The 23632-nt window shown below is 33.3% G+C and overlaps 1 protein-coding gene across 7 annotated transcripts in view; it reads left to right on the plus strand.

The window, feature by feature from the left end:
- The window catches only part of Pcdh9 (protocadherin 9), an 869105-nt gene extending 851777 nt beyond the window's left edge, over positions 1–17328 (plus strand). For 6 of the 7 annotated variants that reach the window (XM_070002869.1, XM_070002872.1, XM_070002870.1 and 3 more), the window contains one exon: positions 15181–17328. In XM_070002869.1, the coding sequence (XP_069858970.1) occupies positions 15181–15554 (374 nt within the window). In that variant the 3' untranslated portion in view covers positions 15555–17328. The remainder of the gene's footprint in view (positions 1–15180) is intronic. The other variant, XM_070002875.1, reaches the window with a different exon arrangement.
- Positions 17329–23632: the final 6304 nt, after the last annotated feature.

Genomic DNA, 23632 nt, shown 5'->3' on the forward strand with positions numbered 1-23632 from the left:
AGAGGAGAGCACAGAATGCACAAATACAATCAGTTGCTGTAATCATAATTCTTTATTCCATGGAGTCAAACACACATACAGTATAGCTTGTAAATTTGTAAAATAATTATATTTTCAATGGATATAAGAACAGTTATTGTCTGAAATTTCTTATATACAAATGTGATTTTTGTTGACTCTATCAGTACAATTTTTTTTCAATTAAATATTTAGAAACAATGAAATATTCCATTTTTTACTAGTATAAATTTGATCAATTTACAAGGCTGACCTGAATGTGTAAATTATTTTTATTCTAACTTATTACTTATCATACTAAGAATATGTGTAGATAGTACTCATTTCTAAAATTCAGTTTTTGGTAAATAACTACACAGTAGTTTGAACTTATATTTAGAACAACTAGGGCTTCACCATTTCAATTCCAGTAGGAAAATCACTGACTGCATATTAACGCTTATTAATTGAACATATACTTTGCATGTGTGAGGTCCTGGGTGGAATTCTTAGAACACACACACACACACACACACACACACACACACACACACACACACACACACACACACACACACACACACACACACAGGGCCAGTGAGAGATGGAACTGGGAAAGAGTCTGTGGATCTTTTGCTCTCAGGTACCTTCAAAGATCTGGGTGCTCTTGGCTACTCAGGAGGCTGAAATTTGAATATTGCATTCCCAAGCGAGCGCAGGCAGGAATATCCATGAGACTCTATCTCCGATTAATCACAGAGAAAGCCAGAAGTAGTGTGGTTCAAGTGGTACCGATTGCTAGCTTTGGGCAAAGAGTAGCTCAGGGACAGCATTCAAGCCCTTGGATTAACAAAAAGAAAGAAAGAAAACAAAACAAAACAAAAAATATAGGGAAACAAAAATGACCATACATTTTGTCTTTTTTTTTTTTTTTTGTCGGTCATGGGGCTTGAACTCTTGGCTTGGGCGTTGTCCCTGCACTCTTCAGCTCAAGGCAAGCACTGGAGCCACAGTGCCACTTCTGGTTTTCTAGTGCTTTATTGGAGATAAGAATCTCATGGACTTTCCTGCCCGGGCTGGCTTTGAACCGCGATCCTCAGATCTCAGTAGCTAGGATTACAGGCATGAGCCACCAGCACCAGCATCATTTTGTCTCTTTTTCTTAATTATTATTTATGTGTTCATCATTATTAGGTGCATAGTAATATTATGATATTATGATACATGTTTACTATATGTATTGATCAAATCAAGTTTGTTAACTTGCATATGGAACTCCAAAAAATTAATAGACAATTAGATATTTGGGAGGGATTATTAAGACAGTAAAGTGAGGTTGTAACAAGTGTCTTTTATACTACAAGTTATAGTTCTTCCTCACTATCTGGGCTTCTGATCATATTCATTAGATTCTCAGACATTCTAGGCACATTTCTTTATTTCTCAGGCCCAAGCTGGTGTCATTTTTTTCCCATTTTTCAAGTCCTTTCCTCCCTCACAACTCATTTTCCAAAACACATTCCATGAAAGAGTGTTTTATTCCCCCACTCTCATTTGAATTTCTGTCCTTTCAGTTTCAGGATACTGAAGTTTCAGTGAGCTATTCCAGTCCATGGGCAGCGACTGGTGATTTGAAGGGTGTTTGAAGTTTACCCTATTTCAAAAATCGGATAAATCTGCTAATAAAAAAAAAAAAGTCTGTATATTTGTTTTGAACCATCTCTAGAAGGCTTTCAGTAACACATAGGAAAATATTCTCCTTAAGAATATATATATAGCCGGGCGCTGGTGGCTCACGCCTGTAATCCTAGCTACTCAGGAGGCTGAGATCTGAGGATCGCGGTTCAAAGCCAGCCCGGGCAAGAAAGACCGTGAGACTCCTATCTCCAGTAAACCACCAGAAAACCGGAAGTGGCGCTGTAGCTCAAGTGGTAGAGTGCTCGCATTGAGCTGAAGAGCTGAGGGACAGTGCCCAGGCCCAGAGTTCAAGCCCCACAACCGACAAAAAAAAAAAAAAAGAATATATATATATATTATATATATATATTATAGAATATGTATACATTATGCAATTAGTAGGTTTTTCAAAGTAGTCAACCACAAAGTATACCCAAGAAATGAGTAATCTTAAAATATATTAAAAATAATAATAAATTATGAGGAAGAAACAAAGTTAGAAAACAAATATATTTATAACTTCTCTGGAAACATTATTAGAATAACCAAAAGTAAGTAAATAAACTCCCTCAGAGGGTACTATCAACATTTGTTAATCAAGTTCTATATATGGAACTTAGTAGACACTTCCCTGTCCTATTTTCTTTTCATGGTTTACTAAGATATAATATTTTAATGTAACACAGGTTTGCCTAAAATTTTGAATGTAAATTTCATCACCTGGAGAGATATTTTTAAAGAAAGAGTCTTAACAAAATCTGAAAGCATAATGAGTTGAAAATAAGATCTTGATCTCAAAAATAAAAATGAATATTACTTTTTGTCTTATAGTATGGGATTGTAATCTTTTTATGGAAAATACCTCATTACTGAATATTTGAGAGTCATGAGCAAACAACCAACAAAACAGTTACCTACTGAGAATGTGTAAGTTGTCATCAAAAACATGGCAGTAAATGGCTGGTAATATTCAGAAGGGAAAATATTGCAGAGAATCTCAGCTAAATTTATATGGAAGTTATAAAATGTATCTGTTTTACTACTTTAAGGATCAGTTTATTATATCATCACTATATTGCCTTCATGATCATTATTAATATTCTTGTTGGCACTGGGGATTGAATGCAGAACCATGTTCTCTTCCTACACAGTCACATCGCCAGCCCTTTTTTTGTGCCAGTAATTTTTGAGATAGGGTCTCACAACCTGCCTGGATGATAATAGACCTATTTTAGTCTTCCCACCATATCTGGGATGACAGACTTTGCCCTGAAGTATAACTTCTTTCTTTGAGATAAAGATCTATGGAATTTTCTGCCCAGGACAATTGATTATCTTTTTCTAAACCTCCTAAGAAGGAAAAAATTGTCAGTATCAGCCACCAAAGCTGTTCAAAAACTGACTTCTGAAAAGACACATGAATGAAGTGATGAAGTGACTTATTATAAGACTAAGAGGAAGAATACTTTAGGAATAAATAAGAGTAAACACAAAGATTTAAGTTTAATATATGTAAGTTATAGCAAAAACATTACTGTGGAAAATCATAGGAGTCTAGATTGTGAAATCAGGTATAAACTCAGAAAGTTGAGCAGGATTAGACCCTGAGAGCTTCTGTAAGCCTTAGAAAGAAATACAACTTTCACCCAGAAATAATTAGAAACAGAAGAATGAACCATTCTGCTATACATACTGTTGTAGTCTGTATAATACTTCCAATCAGACTTAAATCTCAGTTCCCAATAGTCAATATATTACCTTACTTGACACAAGGACTTTGATAATGTGGCCTTGGATCCCACTTTGAAATGATTAGGTAATCAAGGATGATCTACTGTAATAACCATTGTCATTGTAAATAGTAAACAAGACAAATAGTAAAAGAAGGTAATGAGATGGTGAAAGTAGGGTGTGCTTTGAAAATGGAGGAAAGAACCACATTGTAAGGAACATAGATCTCAAGAATTTGACAACAAAAAAGAGAGGGGAGGAATGAATACTCTACTCCTTGTTTTTGAGAAGGAAACTGCCCTAAAACACCATCACTTTCCACACTTCTGGATATAGAAGAGTAAATGGAGAGCATTGTTTCAAGCCAATAAATGTGTGTTAATTTGTAACAGACCAAGAGGAAGCTAATGAAGTGAGACTGGGGAACAGAATGTAGAAGTGGTAGCCATGAACTTGTTAGAAAACAAGAGTAGAGTGTTTTAAGCTATTTCCTTTTATGGAAGTCATTAGACTAAGTGACTTGTTAGGTTATTTACTATGTAATTTAACTATTAAAGAGGTTTTACATAAACTTTCTTCTTTAGGAGTAAATTAATACAAGTTTAGCATTTTGAGCAACATCAGTTTATGGTCTCAATTTTATACAATGTCTTGAGAATTACCAAACATGCTTGAGATCTCCCAAAAATGAAATAAAGTTTTCAGGTGGAATGGACTCTGATCTGGAGGTTCTTAGGAATAATCTGTTTGTTTGGTTTGGTGGGATATACTTTCAGTTTGTTGGTGGGATATACTTCTTGGAGGTTGTAAGACTGAAATCATTGGCTGAAAAGTAGAGGCTGAGACAGTTGCTGATAAACAGGGACCAGATTTACTGGGATGGAACTTTGGAAAGATTAAGGCATTTTCATAATGTGAAATTATCAACAGAAATGTGACCTATAATCTTATCCCATCATGAAAGCTAAGCTAAGCTAAGTAAAAGTACAAAACTAAGCATTCTCACCAACTGATTTTTGTATCACCACCTCATATCTCCTGAATCACAATTTCAGAATGGGACCGAGAAATATTCATATTCAAAGGTCCTCCAGCTACTTCTGACACATGACAAATCTAGTTGTCTAGAATATTGAGAAGGGATCAAAGATAGATTTTTGAATCCTCTCCATCTTTGCATCTGAAAGCTTGTTTTTGGTTAAGCTGAAAAGCAGACTACTTGAGGAATTTAGGTAAAATGTTGAAACAGAGAATTGACTCCACATATTCTGACTCATAGGTGCACTTTAACCATTTCCCTACCTGACTCTTATGCACTTTAACATTTCAGAAGTACTGAGACATGAAATTTTAACTCAACATGATAAAAGAATCCAAATGTAAACATGTACATACCTACTGATCACATCACCTGTATTGGGGGTTTTATGCTATTTAAAACTAATGCTTCAAATATTTTTAGACAGTCAGTATAAATCATTACATGGTCATAGCCTTCATAATTTTATGCAGTGTTTAACTAATTAGACTCATATATTAATATCATGACCTGGGACTTGTTTCCAATGAAAACTATGAGAAATAAGACCTAGAGATCAAGGACTAGAAAAGAAACACTACTTCAATCATAACTGCCCAGGTAAAATTCATCACAGATCACTGGACATACAAGTTAATTTTAGTGCCCCCCATCCCAATTCTAATTTAACATATCTAGAATATGAATAATGGGTAGAAACTGTTTCAGATTATTTTGCATTACTAGCCTGGAACTCCAACATTTTTGAGGGAACAGAATATTATATAAGGTGTTTCTCCAATTCCAATTTAAACTTTAGTTGAAAATTAAGCTGTAAAGAAGTAATTCCTTCATTGTTTCACATCTTAAATCTATTCTTTCTAAGTTTTGTCAGCGCAATTAAATGTACGTTGTTTTTACTAAGATAAACATGATAAATGAAGAGTAGTTCAAGAAATCCTGTTATATTAAAAACTTAAATAGATGATATAAAACATAATTAAAAGACATATCAGCCTATAAAATAAATGAAATATGATCCACAGAGTTGTAAGTAAGGTGATTTAAATCAGGCAGTTCGATCGAAATTTGAAATTTACTTTAAGTAACTAGTCTTGATCTAAATGATCATTCTCGTTAGTTGTGGTCACTCAAATGATCATAAAATATAATATTAATGTGGAATAAATGGTGATTACATAAAATTATCAGGGGCTATTTTTTCTGCATTTTACTTCAACAGATGAGAAAGTTTTACTAATATTATGCAGAAGATGGATAAGGAAGTGCTCTCCATTCTTGGGGAGCTATAAACTCTGTTCAAATATCAATATCCTCTCTGGCAGAGAATCTGCAGCTTTGTGTGGCCATGTGTTATTGTATTTGGACTGTTTCCATCTGCAAATGTTGACTTTTCATCTGTGACCAAGGAGGGAAAATCTGTATAAGGAATGTGTGAAACATCTAATCCTTGTTTACTTGATAACCAAAGGTTTTGTAAAATCCTGCTGGTGTTGGTTTTTGTAGGTGACAGTAGATATATTCACGGTTGTATTTTTTAAGTCTGCAAGACAGGATAAATTCTCAGTGAAACCATTAGATTTGCAATTACTTTTAGAAATATATTTATTCTAATTATAATTTCTCATCCTCAAAACTATTTACATCCTAAGTCACAGAATAAACTATAATAATTGTTTTGTTTTGTTTTCCCCTGTTGTGGGCTTGTTATTAGTAAAAGGGAATAACTTTGAAGAGCTTGGTTATCAGGTTATATGGAGAACAAACCACAGAAACAGGGATTGTAGAGCTCATGTAACAGATATAAATTTTCCTCTGAATTTAGAGATAAAAACCTATAAATTAAGAAATCTAAAATTACTTTCTCACTATTTTTTCATCTTTAAAATAATTATTAGTCAGGGATGAAATCAGTTTTTCTCTTTTGTTTTGTTTTCTGATTTGACTACATTATTTAAGAATTAAGGATTGTTTAGCCAGGTACTGGTGGCTCATAATTGTAATTCCGACTACTCAGGCTTCTGAGATCTGAGGTTCACAGTTCAAAGCCATCTTGGGCAAGAAATTCCATGAGACTCTTATTTCCAATAAACTATTCAGAAAAAGCTGGAAGTGGTACTGTGTCTCAAGTGGTTGAGTGCTGACTTTGAGCACAAAAGGCTAAAGGACAGTGTCCAAGCCCTGAGTTCAAGACCTAAGACCTCAAAATAAGTAGAGTTAGAATTATTTTTCATTTTAGATATTCTGTGTATCAATCTTTTGAACTGAGGAAAAATTGACTCAAAAATTACTAAGTGAAGAAATAAATAAGAGCTATTTCTCTCAAATGTCCCTTTGTCTGCAAAAGAATTATTTCAAGATATCTTAATATTAAATTATATGGAAAATCAAGTACCTGTTATAAAAATATACGTTGTTTACATATAAGCTATTTTCATCCTCCCGAGTATCATAAGTAAGCCATAGTTTACTTCTTGTGTCAGTCAGCTTTCAGTCACTGTGATAATTACCTAAGAAAAAACACTGGAAAGGGAGAGGATTATTGCGATCAAAACTTCACAGCTCATGATTACTTAGTCATGTACCTTTGGGTCTGAGGCAGCAAACTGCACCATATTGGCAGAATATGATAGAAAAGTTTCTTATCTCATGGCATTCAGGACGAAAAGAGAGAGAAAGTGACTAAAGTCCCCTTGTCCCCTTCCAAGGCACTTCACCCCTCTCACCAATGACCTACATACTTATCTCCAGGAACCATCCTAAAAGTTTTACCAGCTACCCATAATACCACATTATGCCATATGAGCCTTTGTGCAGACATTGTTGATCCAGACTTGCACTGATATGGAATGATGACAATAAAAGCAAATCTCTGTGTATATTCAGCTGTTCAGTAAGGATGAGTTTTTATATTTATTTGTTCATTTTTTTTGTTTAGTTGTTCTATTTTGTTTTGTTTTTAACAGTGTTTTGGACTGAACCTACAATTTTTTTATATTTATTTGTTCATTTTTTTGTTTGGTTGTTTTATTTTGTTTTGTTTTTAACAGTGTTTTGGATTGAACCTGCAATTTGCTTTTGCTATACAAATAATCAACCAATTGATCTGTGCCCCAAGACATTTTGCCACCTCCTCTTTTTTTGTCTTGAAATAAAATTTTATTAACTTTTCTTAGAATGCACTTGAACGCAGTATCCTACTGTCAATGTTTCTCAAGGGGTGAGATTACAGGCTATTGTCACAACTGGACAGATATGACAGATTTTTCAGAGTTGTGTTTGTTTGTTTTGTTTTGTTTTTCTTTTAGTGATACCAGGATTTGAACTGACACTGCTTTTCTTGCTTGCTTGGCTGGTGCTCTTCCTTTGATCCACACCTCCATCCCTGCTTCATGATATTATATTTGGAGATTAAGTCATACAAGTTCTTTGGTTCAGGCTGGCTTCCAAACAAGATCATGTATACCTCATTCTCTTCTTTGTCTGTAATCATAGTCATGAGACACTGGTACCTAGAACATTTTTTATAGTATTATCTATAATTGTTTGAATTCTTTGATATTGAAGACCAGTGATATGCTAAATTTGTCATTTATTTTTTATTTATTATATTAAAATGATAATGAAATTCACAAACTCTGTTCCTCTGCATTAGAGAAGAATATTTACATATTATTATGCATTTCCATGAGAATCTGACTTTAAGTTTCAGGGTGTTGCTAAATATTTTGAGGTACACTTGAAGTCTCCAAAGAGAATGAGAGAAATGATCAAAAATTCCTGTTTCTCGACCAAGAGAGAAGAATTTATTGCCATAGTTAAACTGTGAGAAAATTAACTGATGTGATCTCCATTGCAACACAATAAATACAGAATATGTGGATGAAATAGTGAATATAAGGCCTTGTATGAAGTATGGTTGCCTCTGATTTTATTCCCATCCCTAAAGAATTATATAAGCTTTTACCTTCAACTATTCATTTGAGGCAATCCACACATAGAAAAAAATAAAATTACAAAATTATTATTAGGAATAGTTTCAAAGGAAAGAAAAGAAAGAAAGAACCTGAAGGTGAGAATGGGGTAGCCAAAAAATATCAAATTTTGTTGTGTTAGATTTCTAGTGAGACTAAATTTACTTAAAATGAATAGAAGAGAATATTTATTTCTTACAATTGCACTGAATGAAATAGTAGCAAGTATAAAATTAAGTAATTTTTGAAATAAAAGTTGCAAAAATCGATATAAAATATAACTTATTTAAAACATCATTGTGCCTAACTTTTAAGCAAATAGGTTTAGGGTATCCAAATCAATGGATGCATCTTGCAGATTGATACTTAGTATATCATGGGTCCACATCAAACCACCTTTTAGAGGAAAGAGAGCAAAAGTTGAACTTAGGAACCAATGTTTTATTTTTTTTAAATAAAGGAAGTTATAAGTGCTCTTGCTATAAGAAAAGACATCAAAACATGACAGTCTGATGTGTACTGTATCAAAAAGAAATTGTACTATCAGAAAAATTGAACATAATGAAATATTCATTGAAGTGCAATGAATTTGTTCCAAAACTATATGAAAATGACTTATCTGCTTTGCAATTCAATTTTGGTATTCAGTTTAGATGTATTTTACCTGACAATAAAACGTTCTAAGGAAAATTCATTCACAGAAAAGGCTGAAATCAAATAGAGGATATAAAAGGTTGCATGATTTTTGTTATACTGTTTCCTAACTTTGGAATTAAAATTGTTTTAAGGGAGGTAAAAGATTGTAAAGGGTTGATCAATAATCCAGATCTATTTGTTAATTACAGTAGTACATTATTTGATTAAGCAACATTTCTACTTTTGGGTATTATAAAATGGGATCAAGTGCCATTCAAGTATGCTTCCATTCAAATATGGCTGTATTACATTGATTTACACTGGTTCATATTTTTAGCCAGCAACCTTAAAAGTCAGTATTGCACGTAGCTTCTTAGACAGGTCCCCATTCTTTGATCCATACATTCCATGACTTCTAATATCAATCAATGCTTAATCTTTAGAAAATATTTCATTTGGTTTTAAGGGAAAAATGCAATGAGAAATACTATGAAAATTGATATAAATATTAATTGAGACAATTTTCAGAAAGTTTTCTTTATGCTTTTGTTTTTGCTTTTAAAATTTAAATGCAGAGACAGATGGCTGTACAGCTCTAGCAGCAATTGCATCTTTATATGTGTAAAAAGAAACAAGGATAACAAAATTCAGATGGAAAATTATGAAAAGGCACAATTAATTAGAGTTTTAACCGTCAATAAATATCTCAGTGTTTAAAATCATTTGGGTGAGCTTTATTTTGAAGAGAAAAAATCAGTATAATGGTTATGGAAATAAATGTACTAATTACCTTACTTGTGTAAATGCAACACCTTTGTACATCACCTTTACTATAATTTTTTTAAAGTACCTATAGCAATTTGGAGTTCTGGCCAGGATTATAAACAAATACTTTGTGATGTAGTATAAAGAGGCTATGACAATTTTAAAATAATAATATTTAAAAAGAAAAAGAAGATGTAGAAAAGAGAAAGAGCTTTGTTCTTACCACAAATCCTACTGTAATCTTGGTCTGCATCTTAAGAGATACTTTTGGAGCATTCTTTCTGATCTTTCCTATGGATCTCTTATTCTTTGCATAAAAATGCAGAATGAGTAAAAATTCCCTGTACCTTCTAGAGGTTATATATTGTCATTCAAATCAAATATTAGTCTTTGTCAATTTATTAAAAAACAAAGGTTAATCCCCTCCCAAAAATAATAATAGTTACACAGGAAAAATCGATAAAGATTTCCCTTCTTCCCATTTCCCCTCTCCTTCAGACATGAACACAAGCTATATCAATATTCATGTGAAATCACATAAAATCTCAAAACAGCTACATTAATACAACACAGTCAGAAAGAGATGGTGAGAAGAAAGGAAAGAGAGAGACAGAAAGAGAAAGATTTGTTGTCCTTTTTTGTGTTTCATTTTGACTTTCTATTGCAAGAGTTATTGGAAAATATATGTAAACACAAAGTAAACAAAAAAAATTACTACTTAATATCAGGTCCTCAAATAAAAACTGACCAAAACATAAAGTATTTTTCCAACAGAGCATTTCACAGCATAAAGAATAATGGCAACTGGTATGCATAGCTTTTGTTTATTTACATTATTGCTTTTTAAAGATTTTTTTTTTTTTTTTTACTCCTGGTTGGAGACCATGTTGGTGGCCTGTTTCCCCATTGTAAGACAATTACTTCTAGAGCTGTCATAGTCATGTGCCAGGAACATCTGTCCTGATCTTCCTAGGGAATGCTGGTGCAGAGATACAAGAAAATGTAAGATAGTTTAACAACCTGGTTCCTGAGTGATTATTTGAATTGTCTTATGCAGCTAACCCCACTGGCTATTCACATATACCTTCCCATGAGTTTAGCTTGCTGTTACCCTGTTCAACTTTTGTGTGATTTGTTTGGAATGTTTCTCTTATTTGGGAATATTAAATAAATTTCTGCCTGCTGTTCTTCCAAGTGCCATTTTGTTTCCATTTTGTTGAATCATTAATTTCTTTGCCCCACTTGGCTAATTAGAAGGCTGACTTAAAAAAATTACAGAACTTATGTAAATTCCTTCATAGACTTTGTAAGAATCTTTCCATTCATTCTTTTTTAAGATGAATTATAGCACATTTCTAAATGAGCAAATGATTCTACTTAATATAAAAAGTGTGTTACAAGTTAAATACATTAGCATAGTACACAAAACTTTTAGCCATAAATGTTTTGTCAATTATTAATAAAAAGAGACAAATGACACTGAGAAATGACACCTCCTGTCTGTTACTCTTAGACATTAATTATTTGAAGGATCATATCTCCATGATCTTATATCTACTTTGTTAATTATGATATTCCCGGTGCTTATCACTGTTAGAGTACCTGTTCAATAATATTCTTATGGCTTAATTACATATAATTGATATAAAAAGAAGTATAAAAGGTAATACATTGTTAAAGTGTATATCATCAAACTTAAATTCCACATATACTTATAAATACAGTGTATTACCTATACTTAGCTTAAAAACAACTTTATATATACTTTTTAATATATTTTTATTGTAAAGATACTGTACAGAGGGGTTACAGTTACATGAGCAAGGTAATGAGACCATTTACTCTTGAGCATTGTTACACCCTCCTTTATTTTCCTCTACCGTCCCTTTCCTCCCCCACTATATTTGCTTGATGCCATTGGCATTTCTGAAGTAGCTGATAACACTTTTGCCTTTTTGAGATATTAAAAAGAGAAGAACAAACTTTATGGATGGCAGAAAAGTAAAGATTAAGGGTTGGTTTTTGGCCTTCAATATATGTTATGCATCCAATTGGTGACAGTTTAACTCTTTTTATCTACACTGATTTCTAAAAGTAGTGAATACTTTTGACCGGGAGTTATATAAGTTATTTATTACCTGTCATAAAGAATCACTAAGCAAAGGAATTTGCTGTTGGGGAACATTTGGTGTGAGCTTTTTGAAATCAGTATCCTCTGTTATAATGACTTAAGGTCTGCCTTTTAGCGGAGGATATCTTTAATAATTCTCAGAACATTTTCAACATCATAAAATTTTAATGAACAATTAGCATTGTTCGTAGATCATCACTATTGCTTAGGCATTATGAGACAAGCAGAACAACAAGCCATTTCTTTACCATAATGATTTTTCAATCTCGGAAAACAAAACAAAGTAGAAATAAAATAAAAAAAAAAAAACAAAATACTCTGTGAATGTACAGAAACTCAGCGTAAAGACACACATACACACATACATAATTTAAGGATTGCAGGTTTGGCTAGGAAATTTATTATTCTTCAGCAAAATGAGATCTGTGGAAATCTTCAAGCTGCCCAAGGCCCATGAACCAGTATAGTTATAGAATCTGGTAGTAGAATCTTGTGGTAGTTTGAAAATAATCTTACCTTTGACTAAGTCAGTAATTAAATGAAAATGGGCCATATAAAAGGTACTTTCAAATTCTATGACTCTACTGCAAGGGTCTTAAATTGGTTTTAGGAAAATATGCTAGCTTTGTGGATGCAATCACTAAGTACACCAGAACAAACCTAAAAGTAAGAAATTAGTTTGAACTTTTAAAGTGTGGCAAGATTTATATAAGGCAAAAAGGGCTCATAGAGAAATGTAAATTAAATATCCAAGGAAATAAGTAATCATTGCAGGTTTGCAAGAGAGAGTTTAAATGAATGAATGTGTGTTTAAACAAAATAAAACTGTTTGCTTTTGAAGGGCTGGGAATATAGGTCAGATGGGATAGAACTTTAAAATTATTCTCAAGAGCAGAATTTCAGATCTAAAAAGATAAATGAGCTAAAATTTGAGTTTGTATGGAACAGTGCCTCTGAATCACATGTTTTTCACATATGGACTCTACTGATATTGCCTATTGTTAGCTATCTGTCTTTTCCATCCACTGTTTCCTATCTCAGAAAGTATTTGATAATATTCAAGAAATAAAAGGATATTAGTAAGGTAAATAGCAGCAAATAGAAACTGTATACAAACACAACGATTTTAATTTACTATTTGTATTAAGTTTTAGAAAAATCTTTTTTTTTAAATTTAATTTTATTTTATTTGTGAACATACTGTACAGAGGAGTTACAATTACGTGGGCAGGATAATGCGTACATTTCTTACCAAGCATTGCAGCCTCCTCCTTTGTTTACCCTTCACACCCCTCCAATCCCCCAATCCCAATCCTTCTCCTTCCCCCCTTTCCCTCCCCAAGTTTTAGAAAAATCTTATATTCCAATGGTTTCCCAGTTATTTTTTGTCTAGGCAAATATGTGTGTTTGTTTGGTATGTACTTTGTTCTGAAGACTTGTTGCTTCTGAAAATGCTGTATGCTTCAGCATTCTTGCCTATACATTTAAACTCACTTCTAAAATCAGTTCCTAATTTCTGACCTATCACTTGCCAGGTGAGTATTTAATCAAGAGGAAAAACAATAACAAACATATCCATTGATTCCTTTATCATTTGCTCATGAGTAATTAATTAATAAAAGGCTGATTTCTAATGTCCATAGACAGATGTGTACTGTTTGGCAATCCTGGTTCAAATGGATATTCTGTTGGTGACAAAAACAAATGACACATTCTATGATGACTTCTCATTTCTGTCAGTTACCATGAGATTGATTTACGAATTTAGCATAGGTGTTTATATGAATACATTTGAGTTGTTGTTTTGTCTTACACCTTTGGGCTACAATGATCCTCTCAGTTTAGCCTCCTTTGTAGCTGGGACTAGAAGTGTGTATAACAACGATAAGATTAGATTCACCGTTTTTTTAAATTTTTATTTATTTTTTATTATGAAAATACTGTACAGAGTGGTTACAATTACATGGGCAAGATAATGAGTATATTTCTTATCAAGCATTGTAGCCTCCTCCTTTGTTTCCCCTTCCCATCCCTTCCCATCTTCCCCCCTCCCTCCCCCCCCCCCCCCCCGTCCCCCCACCCAATCCTCCCCGCCCCCACCAAAGTTGTAAAGTTCGTTTTCGACATAATGACTTGTACTTCTCATTGTTGCAACAGGTCCACCTGTATCCTTATTTAAACGACTTGTTTTTCCCCTTCCCCTCCACAAATTATACCGACATCAAATACAGTGAAAGCAGGGGTTATACTGTGGGGGAGGAACATACAAAGCAACAATAGATTCACCTTTAAATGTTAAAAAGATAGAAACTTGAAGCAAACATTGTCTGAAAATACATAACAATTGCTTCTCTTACTTGGGTTTTAGAATGTTTACTGTTGATCAAGTGTTACATATATATGGTACTTAAGTTAAAATTTTCTTTCAAATGAATGCAAAGAAGGGGCATAAAATGCAGCACATATTCTACAAAATTATGGAATTGAAAAAGAATCAGGATTAGAAGGGATAAGAGAGAATGACTAAAGGAGTGACATTAATCAAGGTTCATTGTATTCATATACTACTTTGTTGAATGGCATGCCTTTGTACAAATTTGTACAAAACTCCTTTGTACAGTTTGTATGTAAAGATATTTTTAAAATCTACATAAGTTTTAAAAACATGATTTTCTAAAGAAATGGATTATAAGTGACTCCACAGACCAAAACAATATATTAAAAACTTAGAGTACCTAGTTTTAATGGTCATTTCCTTCATAATAGTTTGGTTATTTTTATTTTAAATCATATGTTTATTTTTTTAATTTCATGTAGTTGTAGCTTTTATCTATTACAATTTTATCTGTATGATTTAATAAATTTTAGTGTTTTGTTTTTCCTTAAAATATAAATCAGTAATGATTCCTATGCCATGGAATGACTGATCAAACTAAATTATGTCTCTCTAATGGTGTTCATTTCTCTGAATTTCCATCTGTGTCTATCTCTATCTAATATTTTAAAAAAGTATGTTTGTATATACTATGGCTTAAGAGATTTAAAAAAAAGATAAATACTGTACCAACAGCCAGAAATGTGGTTGCTTTTTGTGTTAATGTCATAGAATTCAGGATCATATCGTGGAATCAAATCATTTGATTGTATTATGAGATCAACAATGAACGTCTTTTTAAACAGATTTTTCTAAGTTTTTCTTTCTTCTCTTCTCTGTCTGATGTCTTCTACAGATGGACCGCTGGGTCCTCGAGGATTAGCTGAAGCTACAGAGATGTGCACTCAAGAGTGCTTGGTGTTGGGTCATTCGGATAATTGCTGGATGCCTCCTGGCTTGGGTCCATACCAACACCCAAAATCTCCTCTCTCAACATTTGCACCCCAGAAAGAATGGGTCAAGAAAGATAAGCTGGTGAATGGGCATACCCTGACCAGGGCCTGGAAAGAAGAGAGCAACAGGAACCAGTTCAATGACCGCAAGCAGTATGGATCCAATGAAGGCCATTTCAGTAATGGCAATCACATGACAGACATTCCTCTGGCAAATCTCAAGTCCTATAAGCAAGCAGGAGGTGCTATGGAGAGTCCTAAGGAGCACCAACTCTAAGATAAGGCTATTTGGGACCTAATTACTTCAATCTTAATAGACATGCTAATACTGTGTGTGTCAGAGCTTTATGTATTCAGTAGATCTCTACAATTATGCCCCTTATAGCAGGGATATCCATAACTTTGTGTTAGTACTATGGAGGATATACTGTTTGAAACATAAGAGAGAAGTTATTTCTACTAGCCATGTGATCTTGTTTACTAGAATTGAATAACTCTCCAGAGATTTCTTTATTGTGCAATTTATTTTTTATTATTGCATTTTCTTTTGACCCTGGACTGCTGCTATGAACAATAGAATAGGCATTTGGAGAGTCAGAAAGTTCCATGGATTAGAGTGACTGACAAATATATTCGGTTAGAAAATTGTGCTCTTTTTGTCATTCTTTTATGCTGGGACCGCTATACTTGACATTATATTTCAAACAAAATTTAAAAAAAAAGATAAGCATTAAACCTATTGTGCTGTTAACAACGTTAGTGGACACTTGTAAGTCAATCAGTGTTAAAGTATCTGTAAATAGAAGCAAGTTATTATTAACAACTTTTGTGTACTTATAGCATTCACCTAAAATGTTGTAGCATAATTCTGTATTTATGGTTGCTTCTTTCCTTTATTTCTATATATCTTTTTGTTGTTATTTTTGTTGTTTCTTTCAGTGAAATGTTTCTGCATTATTAGTCTGTCGTGATACACATTGTTCAAAGAATCTTAAACACTTTGTTTCAAATGGGTTCTGAAATTTTGCTTCTTTCTTGAGAGCTGTGAAACCAGAATTCTGTTAAAGAAACAGAAAAAAGAAAGAAAAAAGAAAATAAGAAAAAAAAAGGAGTGAAAACTCTATACACAAGGAAAGAAGACTGCTACAAATGATTGAAATTTCAGAACCACTTGTTTTTCACATTATTAATTTCAAAGTAGGGAAAAGCAAAACCCACTTAATTAGTACAATTAAGTGAGAGAATAATGGGAAAATGTTATCTAAACTAATATAATATCCTGTACTTTTCATCCATGCAAAACTAAACTAATGTATCAAAATTAGCTTATATTGAAGAAATATAACTACTCAAAACTAGTTTCAATTGGGCAAATGTGTGTCTCTACAACTTTGTTGAAATGGCAGAGTTTGTGTTGATCCTCATATGCAATACTGTTGTTGTAATGCAAGTGTTATTAGACCATAGCCACAAAATATTTAATGTGTTGTGCCTTCATGATGTAACAGAACATTCTCCAGGTAGGGTAGTTGGGGGAAAAAAGGGATAAATCTCTAATTATTGCTGTTTAACTGTTTGTTTATCATAGTTGGTCAATGCCTGGCAGGTACCAGCATTTTGTCACTTAGGTCAAACCAAAAAAGTGACAGCTAATGTTAATAATAAGATCTCAGTTGCACGTGCAAACAAATCCAAATTCGAACATACTTAGGAGGTTTTTTGTTAAGGCATGACAGATGATTTAAACAAATAAATAGCATGCAACAAAATGTCTTTATTGAAAGAAGTGGAAGTTACTTAATGCCACAGTTCACCATCAGTTTAAAATATATATATATATATAAAACAAACAAAAAAATTAAAAGAAGTTTGCTAATCTGATAGTTAATTTGTTATTACCAAAAACAAAATTACTTTGTAAATAGCAGTTCACATTTTTCCACAGTATAATGGAAAATAATGGGTAGGGGTGCATTGCTTATTGAAGTACATTTTTGTCGGTTTGTGAGGGTTGTTTGATGACTTTGACAGAATAAATATCTAAACAATTATCCTTGTTACTGCTTTGCCAGTTCTACGTTATTTACAATTATTCAGCTCTTGCAATAAATGTTCTGAATTCCTGATTGTAGTGTGTTCATTCTTGGTCAACATCCAAAGTGATTATTTCAACCCTAATTTTCGATAATGAGATATATATGTTCATAAAATAGCTTTTATTTATAAATTACGGAAGCTTGTTGGGGTTTGAGAAGTAAGTTATGAAAATATGCTTCCAAATAAATGTTAAAGGTCTCTAGTAATCTGCATATTTATTTTTAGGGAAATTCATGCAGAAATTCTCCTTCTAGTCAAGATTCAAGCAACTTCTGTCAAGGACTGCAACATCTCAGTCAGAAACTGGACAGGGAAGTACTAATCAGGAAGTGAACTTATCATTTTTTACTTTATCTCTTAAATATGACTTAATGAAGTAAACGCTTTTTTATTTATTTATTTTTTTGGTGTCGGTCCTGGGGATTGAACTCAGGGCCTGGGCACTGTCCCTGAGTCTCTTTTGCTCAAGGCTAGCCCTCTACCACTTAAGCCACAGTGCCACTTCTGGCTTTTTCTGTGTATGTAATACTGAGGAATCTTATTCATGGCTTCATGAATGCTAGGTGGGCACTCTACCACTGAGCTACCTTCCTAGCCCATTTCTTTATTTTTGACTATGGAAAAAGACAATTCAAGAATTACAACATCACACTCAGGGATAAAGTCTTATCTAAATGTCATTCAAATTAGAAAAGAAATAAACAGAAACCTATTTTGTGTTTGTACTTGGATTTGACATTAAGGCTAGATAGTGTTCTGACCAGTGAGATATTTCTCCAGCCCTAATTATATTGAAGACTTTTCTTTGCCGGGGGAAGAGGGGGGTGCGGGGCGGGGCCGGGTAGGGGGCATAGAATCTTGCTTCCAAATTGCCAAATTGGGACTGGCATCTGCCTATTTTAGGACTCCCATAGTTGCTGGGATTGAAAGTACTTGCCACTGCATCCAGCTTCCCTTTGTCAAGATGGAATCTCAAGGACTTTTCTGCAATGGGTGGCCTGGAACTTCAATGCTCCTTATCTTAGCCTCCTACAGATCTTTAGATGAATTGTTGTGCCTTGATTGGCCTCAAATCACAACTTTTCCATTCTCAACCTGTCAAATATGTAGAATTATAGGCATTACCATGGATGCTTGGCTTCCATAGATATTGCTGAAGGGCTTTGCAATGGGAATCAGAGGCATGAAAATAAACACATTTGCTTGGACCACAGGACATGTATAACAATTTAACCTAACCCTGGTATGAACAAGACATATACATTGATTTTAGTTTTTAAAATTTGTTATCTTTAGGACATGGAATAAATTAACCTTAAAAAGAGGCCATTCTGAAGAACAAAAAAGAGAAACAAAATCAATGAGCAGAGTTCCATCTGTCCATTATTTTTTACCTTTCACCCTTCTGTCTTGAAAAGATAATTACAGAAATAAAATAAAATGATGTTCCTTCCTTCATTTACCTTTCCATGAAAAAGTAGAGTAGAAATTATCTTTTCTCCATGACCAAAGTAGATGATAGAAAGTAAACTTGTCTCCTCCATCCTCCAAATAGTTATTCCAACAAACCTTAAGACTTACTCTTCTCAAGGCATGTTATGTGCCTTGAAATTTTAAGCCTAAAACAATGCACACAGAACTACAGAAAAATACTCAAGTAAATAAAAATGCATTTGTAATAATTATTTCTTAGCAATTATCTATTTCTTTATTATGTAGATCCTAAATATTAAGAATTTTCTTTTATAGGAACGAAAATTCATATATACATGATTCTGTATAAATAATCCTTTATACATGATTTTATATATATATGTATTACCTAGGAAAGCACAAAATTAAGAATTATAAACATTAACAATTCTATATAACAAATATCATGATTCAATAAAACAGTTTTGTGAGACAAGTTTACTAATAAACTTTAGAAATCTGAATATGACCCATTTAATAATCATTTCCATGCACACTCCAATATAAAATATATAAAAATAATGGTCATTCATGAATAGACAATTGAGTAGTCATTTTGCCATACTGATGCTATTCAGCAAATCTCATTCAGAGTCCCATCTTTCCCTAGCTAATGCTAGAAATGCAGCTGAGGCTCAGAGCTGTTCCAGTATTTATTTAACTGTTGGACAAAAGCCAGGAATGGTTAATTATTATTAGTGAGGAGTTTTGGCAGTAAGGGATGAAAGGAATGCCTTGTCAATCTCAATTCTAATGTGGATGCCAGCATGCTACTTTTTGTGAGGGCAAACCAAACTATAAAATGGAGGAGTGGTGTTATGGGTCTAAAAATCCTTCATTGTTCTGCTTTGTTGTAAATAGAGTTGATCTTTCTTCCCTAAAGGAATATCTTTCATTGGTTCCTTTGAGAAACAGTGCTTTCAAGCTCTTCAAACGTTCTTAAAGCCACAGTGTTTATAAAAATACATTTCCTAAATATTGTTACTCCCTTTTACAAACTACACATTAGTAGACACCAATCAGATTTTTATTGTTCAAAAAAGTAAAATATACTGCTTGACATTAAAATCTCTATAAGTATGCATTACCAAGTTTTTTCATTCATATTTCATTCCAAGTATACATTGATAAATATGTAAAGACGTTAATTTCTATTATCATGTGACTCCCTCGTTTACTTTAAAACATCAAATAAAAACTATATTTCTCTTTGTAATTGTAAAGATAATGTACAAAAGGGTTACAGTTACATGGGTAAGGTAATGAATACATTTCCTATGGAGCATTGTTACCCCCTCCTTTGTTTTTCTCCTACTATCCCTTCCCTCCCCCACCTCCCTAAATCCTCCCCCACCAAGCCCAGACGTTGTAAAGTTCATCTTCAACATATTGTCCTATACTTCTAATTGTTACAATGGGTCAATCTGTATCCTTGTTTCAGCATTTTCTTATTTCCCTTCCTCTCCCCAAATCATATACATGACACAGGGCACCAGAATCAAATACAATGATAAAAGGGGTTATGCCATAGGAGGAAAACATACAAAAGAAACAAAAATTCACATATGAATTAAAAACAACAGCGACATAGATAAAAACCTTTTGTGTCCATATCTTGGGGTTCATTTTGCTTAGCATCATCTTATATGGTAATATATACATAGCTTTTAACCTTTTCTACTTCTCTGGTAAGGTTATTCTAGACATATACCATGGGACCTGTGTTTCTTTGGGTCTGGCTTATTTCTATGTTTTATATTTGCATCTTATTGTTGCATTGCCCACAAGTCTTAAATATCAGGCCCTATTGAAATCAGTTTGGTTTTCTTTTAACAAATCACATTGTTGTTAAGGCTTTAGAGTATAGCATAATTTTAATCTAAAAAGCTACTTTTTAATTCTCCTTTTTATTCTTTTTAAAGTCCGTTGCGTGTCCTTACTATCATATATCAAATATTTATTATTAGACTCAAGCAATGCCATTGCTTGTCCTTATTACCATACATCAACATCATTATTATTAGACACATGAATACCATGAAGATCTACATATTGAAATATGTTCAAGTACAGGGATTTTTCAAATAATATTATACTGCTATTTAAATTAAAACTTGTACCCAGGGCTGTGCATTGTGCTAGTCTGCTCATGGCTGGGGCTCTACCACTTGAGTCACACTTCTGTTCCTATAACAGAATTTTTGCATCTCTAATTACACACCTATAAACACATGCTTGCACAACACACACATACACACACACACACACACACAATGTGATTCTCTGTTCTCTCCTTAGTTAATATTTCCATCCCTTATTCAAACCAGAGAATTCAGAGTTGCCTTATCTTTTCTTTGCCAAACTTTTAACACCTTTTTTCTTTAAGAAAATCCATCTGTTTTGACTGCTTCCTAATTTTTTTTGTCAATTTGGAGTAAAGAACATCATGTCTTTTCTACATTGTTATATAAGCTCCTTACTGTTCACTGTCTACCTGGTCAATTTACTTCTACCTGTATCCTTCTCCCTCCACCCTTTATTCTTTTGAAAATATCCCATTATAATCTTTTTAAAAAAAAATAAAATCAGCTTTATAATTCATTCCATTCTTTATATCAATCCAAGATTGAATTGTTGAATTCAGAATGAAAACGAAAGCCTTTAGGATGCCCTATGATGCCTACAATGTCTGTATAATCCTTTGTCTCTGACCTTTAATATGACCTACCTTGCTGGTTCTATGCTGGGCCACTGTTTCCTCAAAGCTACTCCTGCAAGTTGTTTGTGTGACTACCTTGGTCTGCTTAGGTCTGTTGAAAATGAGTTTTCAGCAAAGCGTTGCTGCAAAGAACTGCTCCTCTTTGACACTTAGTGTAAAAGATGTTTTAATATCAGGCTTATAGTGAGCTTAAATTATTTTTATTATGGATACATGCAAATGTAGATACAGAAACGAGGCCATTTTAACTCTCTAATCATCAATGTACCAGTGGCATTAAGTTCATTCACAGTGCTGGATTGCCACCAACTATCTACAAAATCCTTCTGTATCACTTCAAATACAGCCTGTAAGCATTAAGCAGCATTCTCTCACCAAGCTCACTGGTAACTTAATCGACTTTCTGTCTCTATTTATTTGCACATTTTTATTTCATACTAGTGTGAACACAATTGCCACCCCCCACTTTTGTTTGTTTGCTTAGCATCCCCTTCTCAAGGTGTGTCTATGTGAATGTGTGAGAGGTTTATTCCTTTAAAAAAAATTTTTTTTTTGGTCATGGGGCTTGAACTCTGAACTGGACGCTGTCCCTGAGCTCTTCAGCTCAAAGCGAGTGCTCTACCACTTGAACCACAGCACCACTTCCAATTTTCTGGTGGTTTATTGGAGATAAAAGTCTCAAGGACTTTCCTGCCTGGGCTGCCTTTGAATTATGATCCTCAGATCTCAGCCTTCTGAGTAGCTAGGATTACAAGCATGAGCCACCAGTACCCAGCAGTTTTATTCCTTTTTATGGCCAGATTTTGAAACATTTTTGTTCACTTCTAGGCTCCAGGTTTTGGATCACTCCTGGCATGAAGGAATATTATCTGGCTTAATGAATGAACTTCTACCCATCTTCTAAAACCTTTCATTTTTATTTGTTTTATACATAGAATAAGGTCAAAACCCAGTTTTCATAAATACCGTAGGGTCCCAATGACAGTAAATATAGACTAATAGTTTTTGAGGTTATGTAGATGGACAACTGTTAAATAATTTTTATTTGTAAATAAATGACATACTCTTCAAACATCATCCTTGTATTATCCTTCTGCCTATGACTTAGAACATGCTAATTCAACAACAAGAGCACTACAGAACTTAACGAAAACACTTTTACATGTTAAATAATTGTATCAATAGTAATGTGGCTATTTCCAGAAGTATAGCAGTTTATTTTCTATTTATTAATAAAATGTATTCCCATCTGTACTCCTTTAAATCTTCAATTTCCACTGACTATGGCAAGCAATTTACACTTTGTAGAAAATGTTCCTTCTCTAACTCTTCCTAATATGAGGAGAACATGCAAGCATACCTCTGTGCTACAAATACATTCAGCCCCACTCCCAGGCCATACATCTCCTGAGATAACATGTGTGCTATTAGCCTGACAGAAAATTCTTCTCTGAAACAGCTGCCTTTTTAAAGCCACACCTCATTTCTTTCACAAACAGATTATAGGTTTAGCTGGAATAATAAAATCTAGAAAATACAGAAAAAAGAAAAGTGAGAATGTTAAAGTAAAGAGACTACATATGTATATGATACACCTATATTCACATATCTGATTCTGCATACTTTACAGGAAAAGAATATTTGTTTCATTTTTGAGGTTGTTGGAAATAACCAAGTCCTTCCATTTGCTAGTGGAATAAGTAAAATCCACTTGAAGTTTTGGTTAGCATAGTGATGAATATCTGTAATTTCAGCCCTTGCGAGGCAGCAGCAGCATGATTATAAGGCTATAAAACATATGAACAAAAAGTACATTTTAGTTAACCATGTGGCATCTATATGATTTACTCCAAATCCTAAACGAAGTCTCATTACTGAGTACTGTGAATAAAATTGTGTTTTCATAAATTATCATTATTGTAAGTACTAGACTTTATAAATCATGAATCTTACTACTAGTATATACATTATATAAAACCCTGTATTGATGTTTGTCTTCACTTCTAATATGAATATATTTTCAAAGTGAAGCTATATTACTTAACTAATCTTCTATACAAGTTTGA

Source organism: Dipodomys merriami, unplaced genomic scaffold, assembly GCF_024711535.1.
Source record: "Dipodomys merriami isolate MVZ:Mamm:240054 unplaced genomic scaffold, mDipMer1.0.p SCAF_6, whole genome shotgun sequence".
NCBI classification, from domain to species: Eukaryota; Metazoa; Chordata; class Mammalia; order Rodentia; family Heteromyidae; genus Dipodomys; species Dipodomys merriami.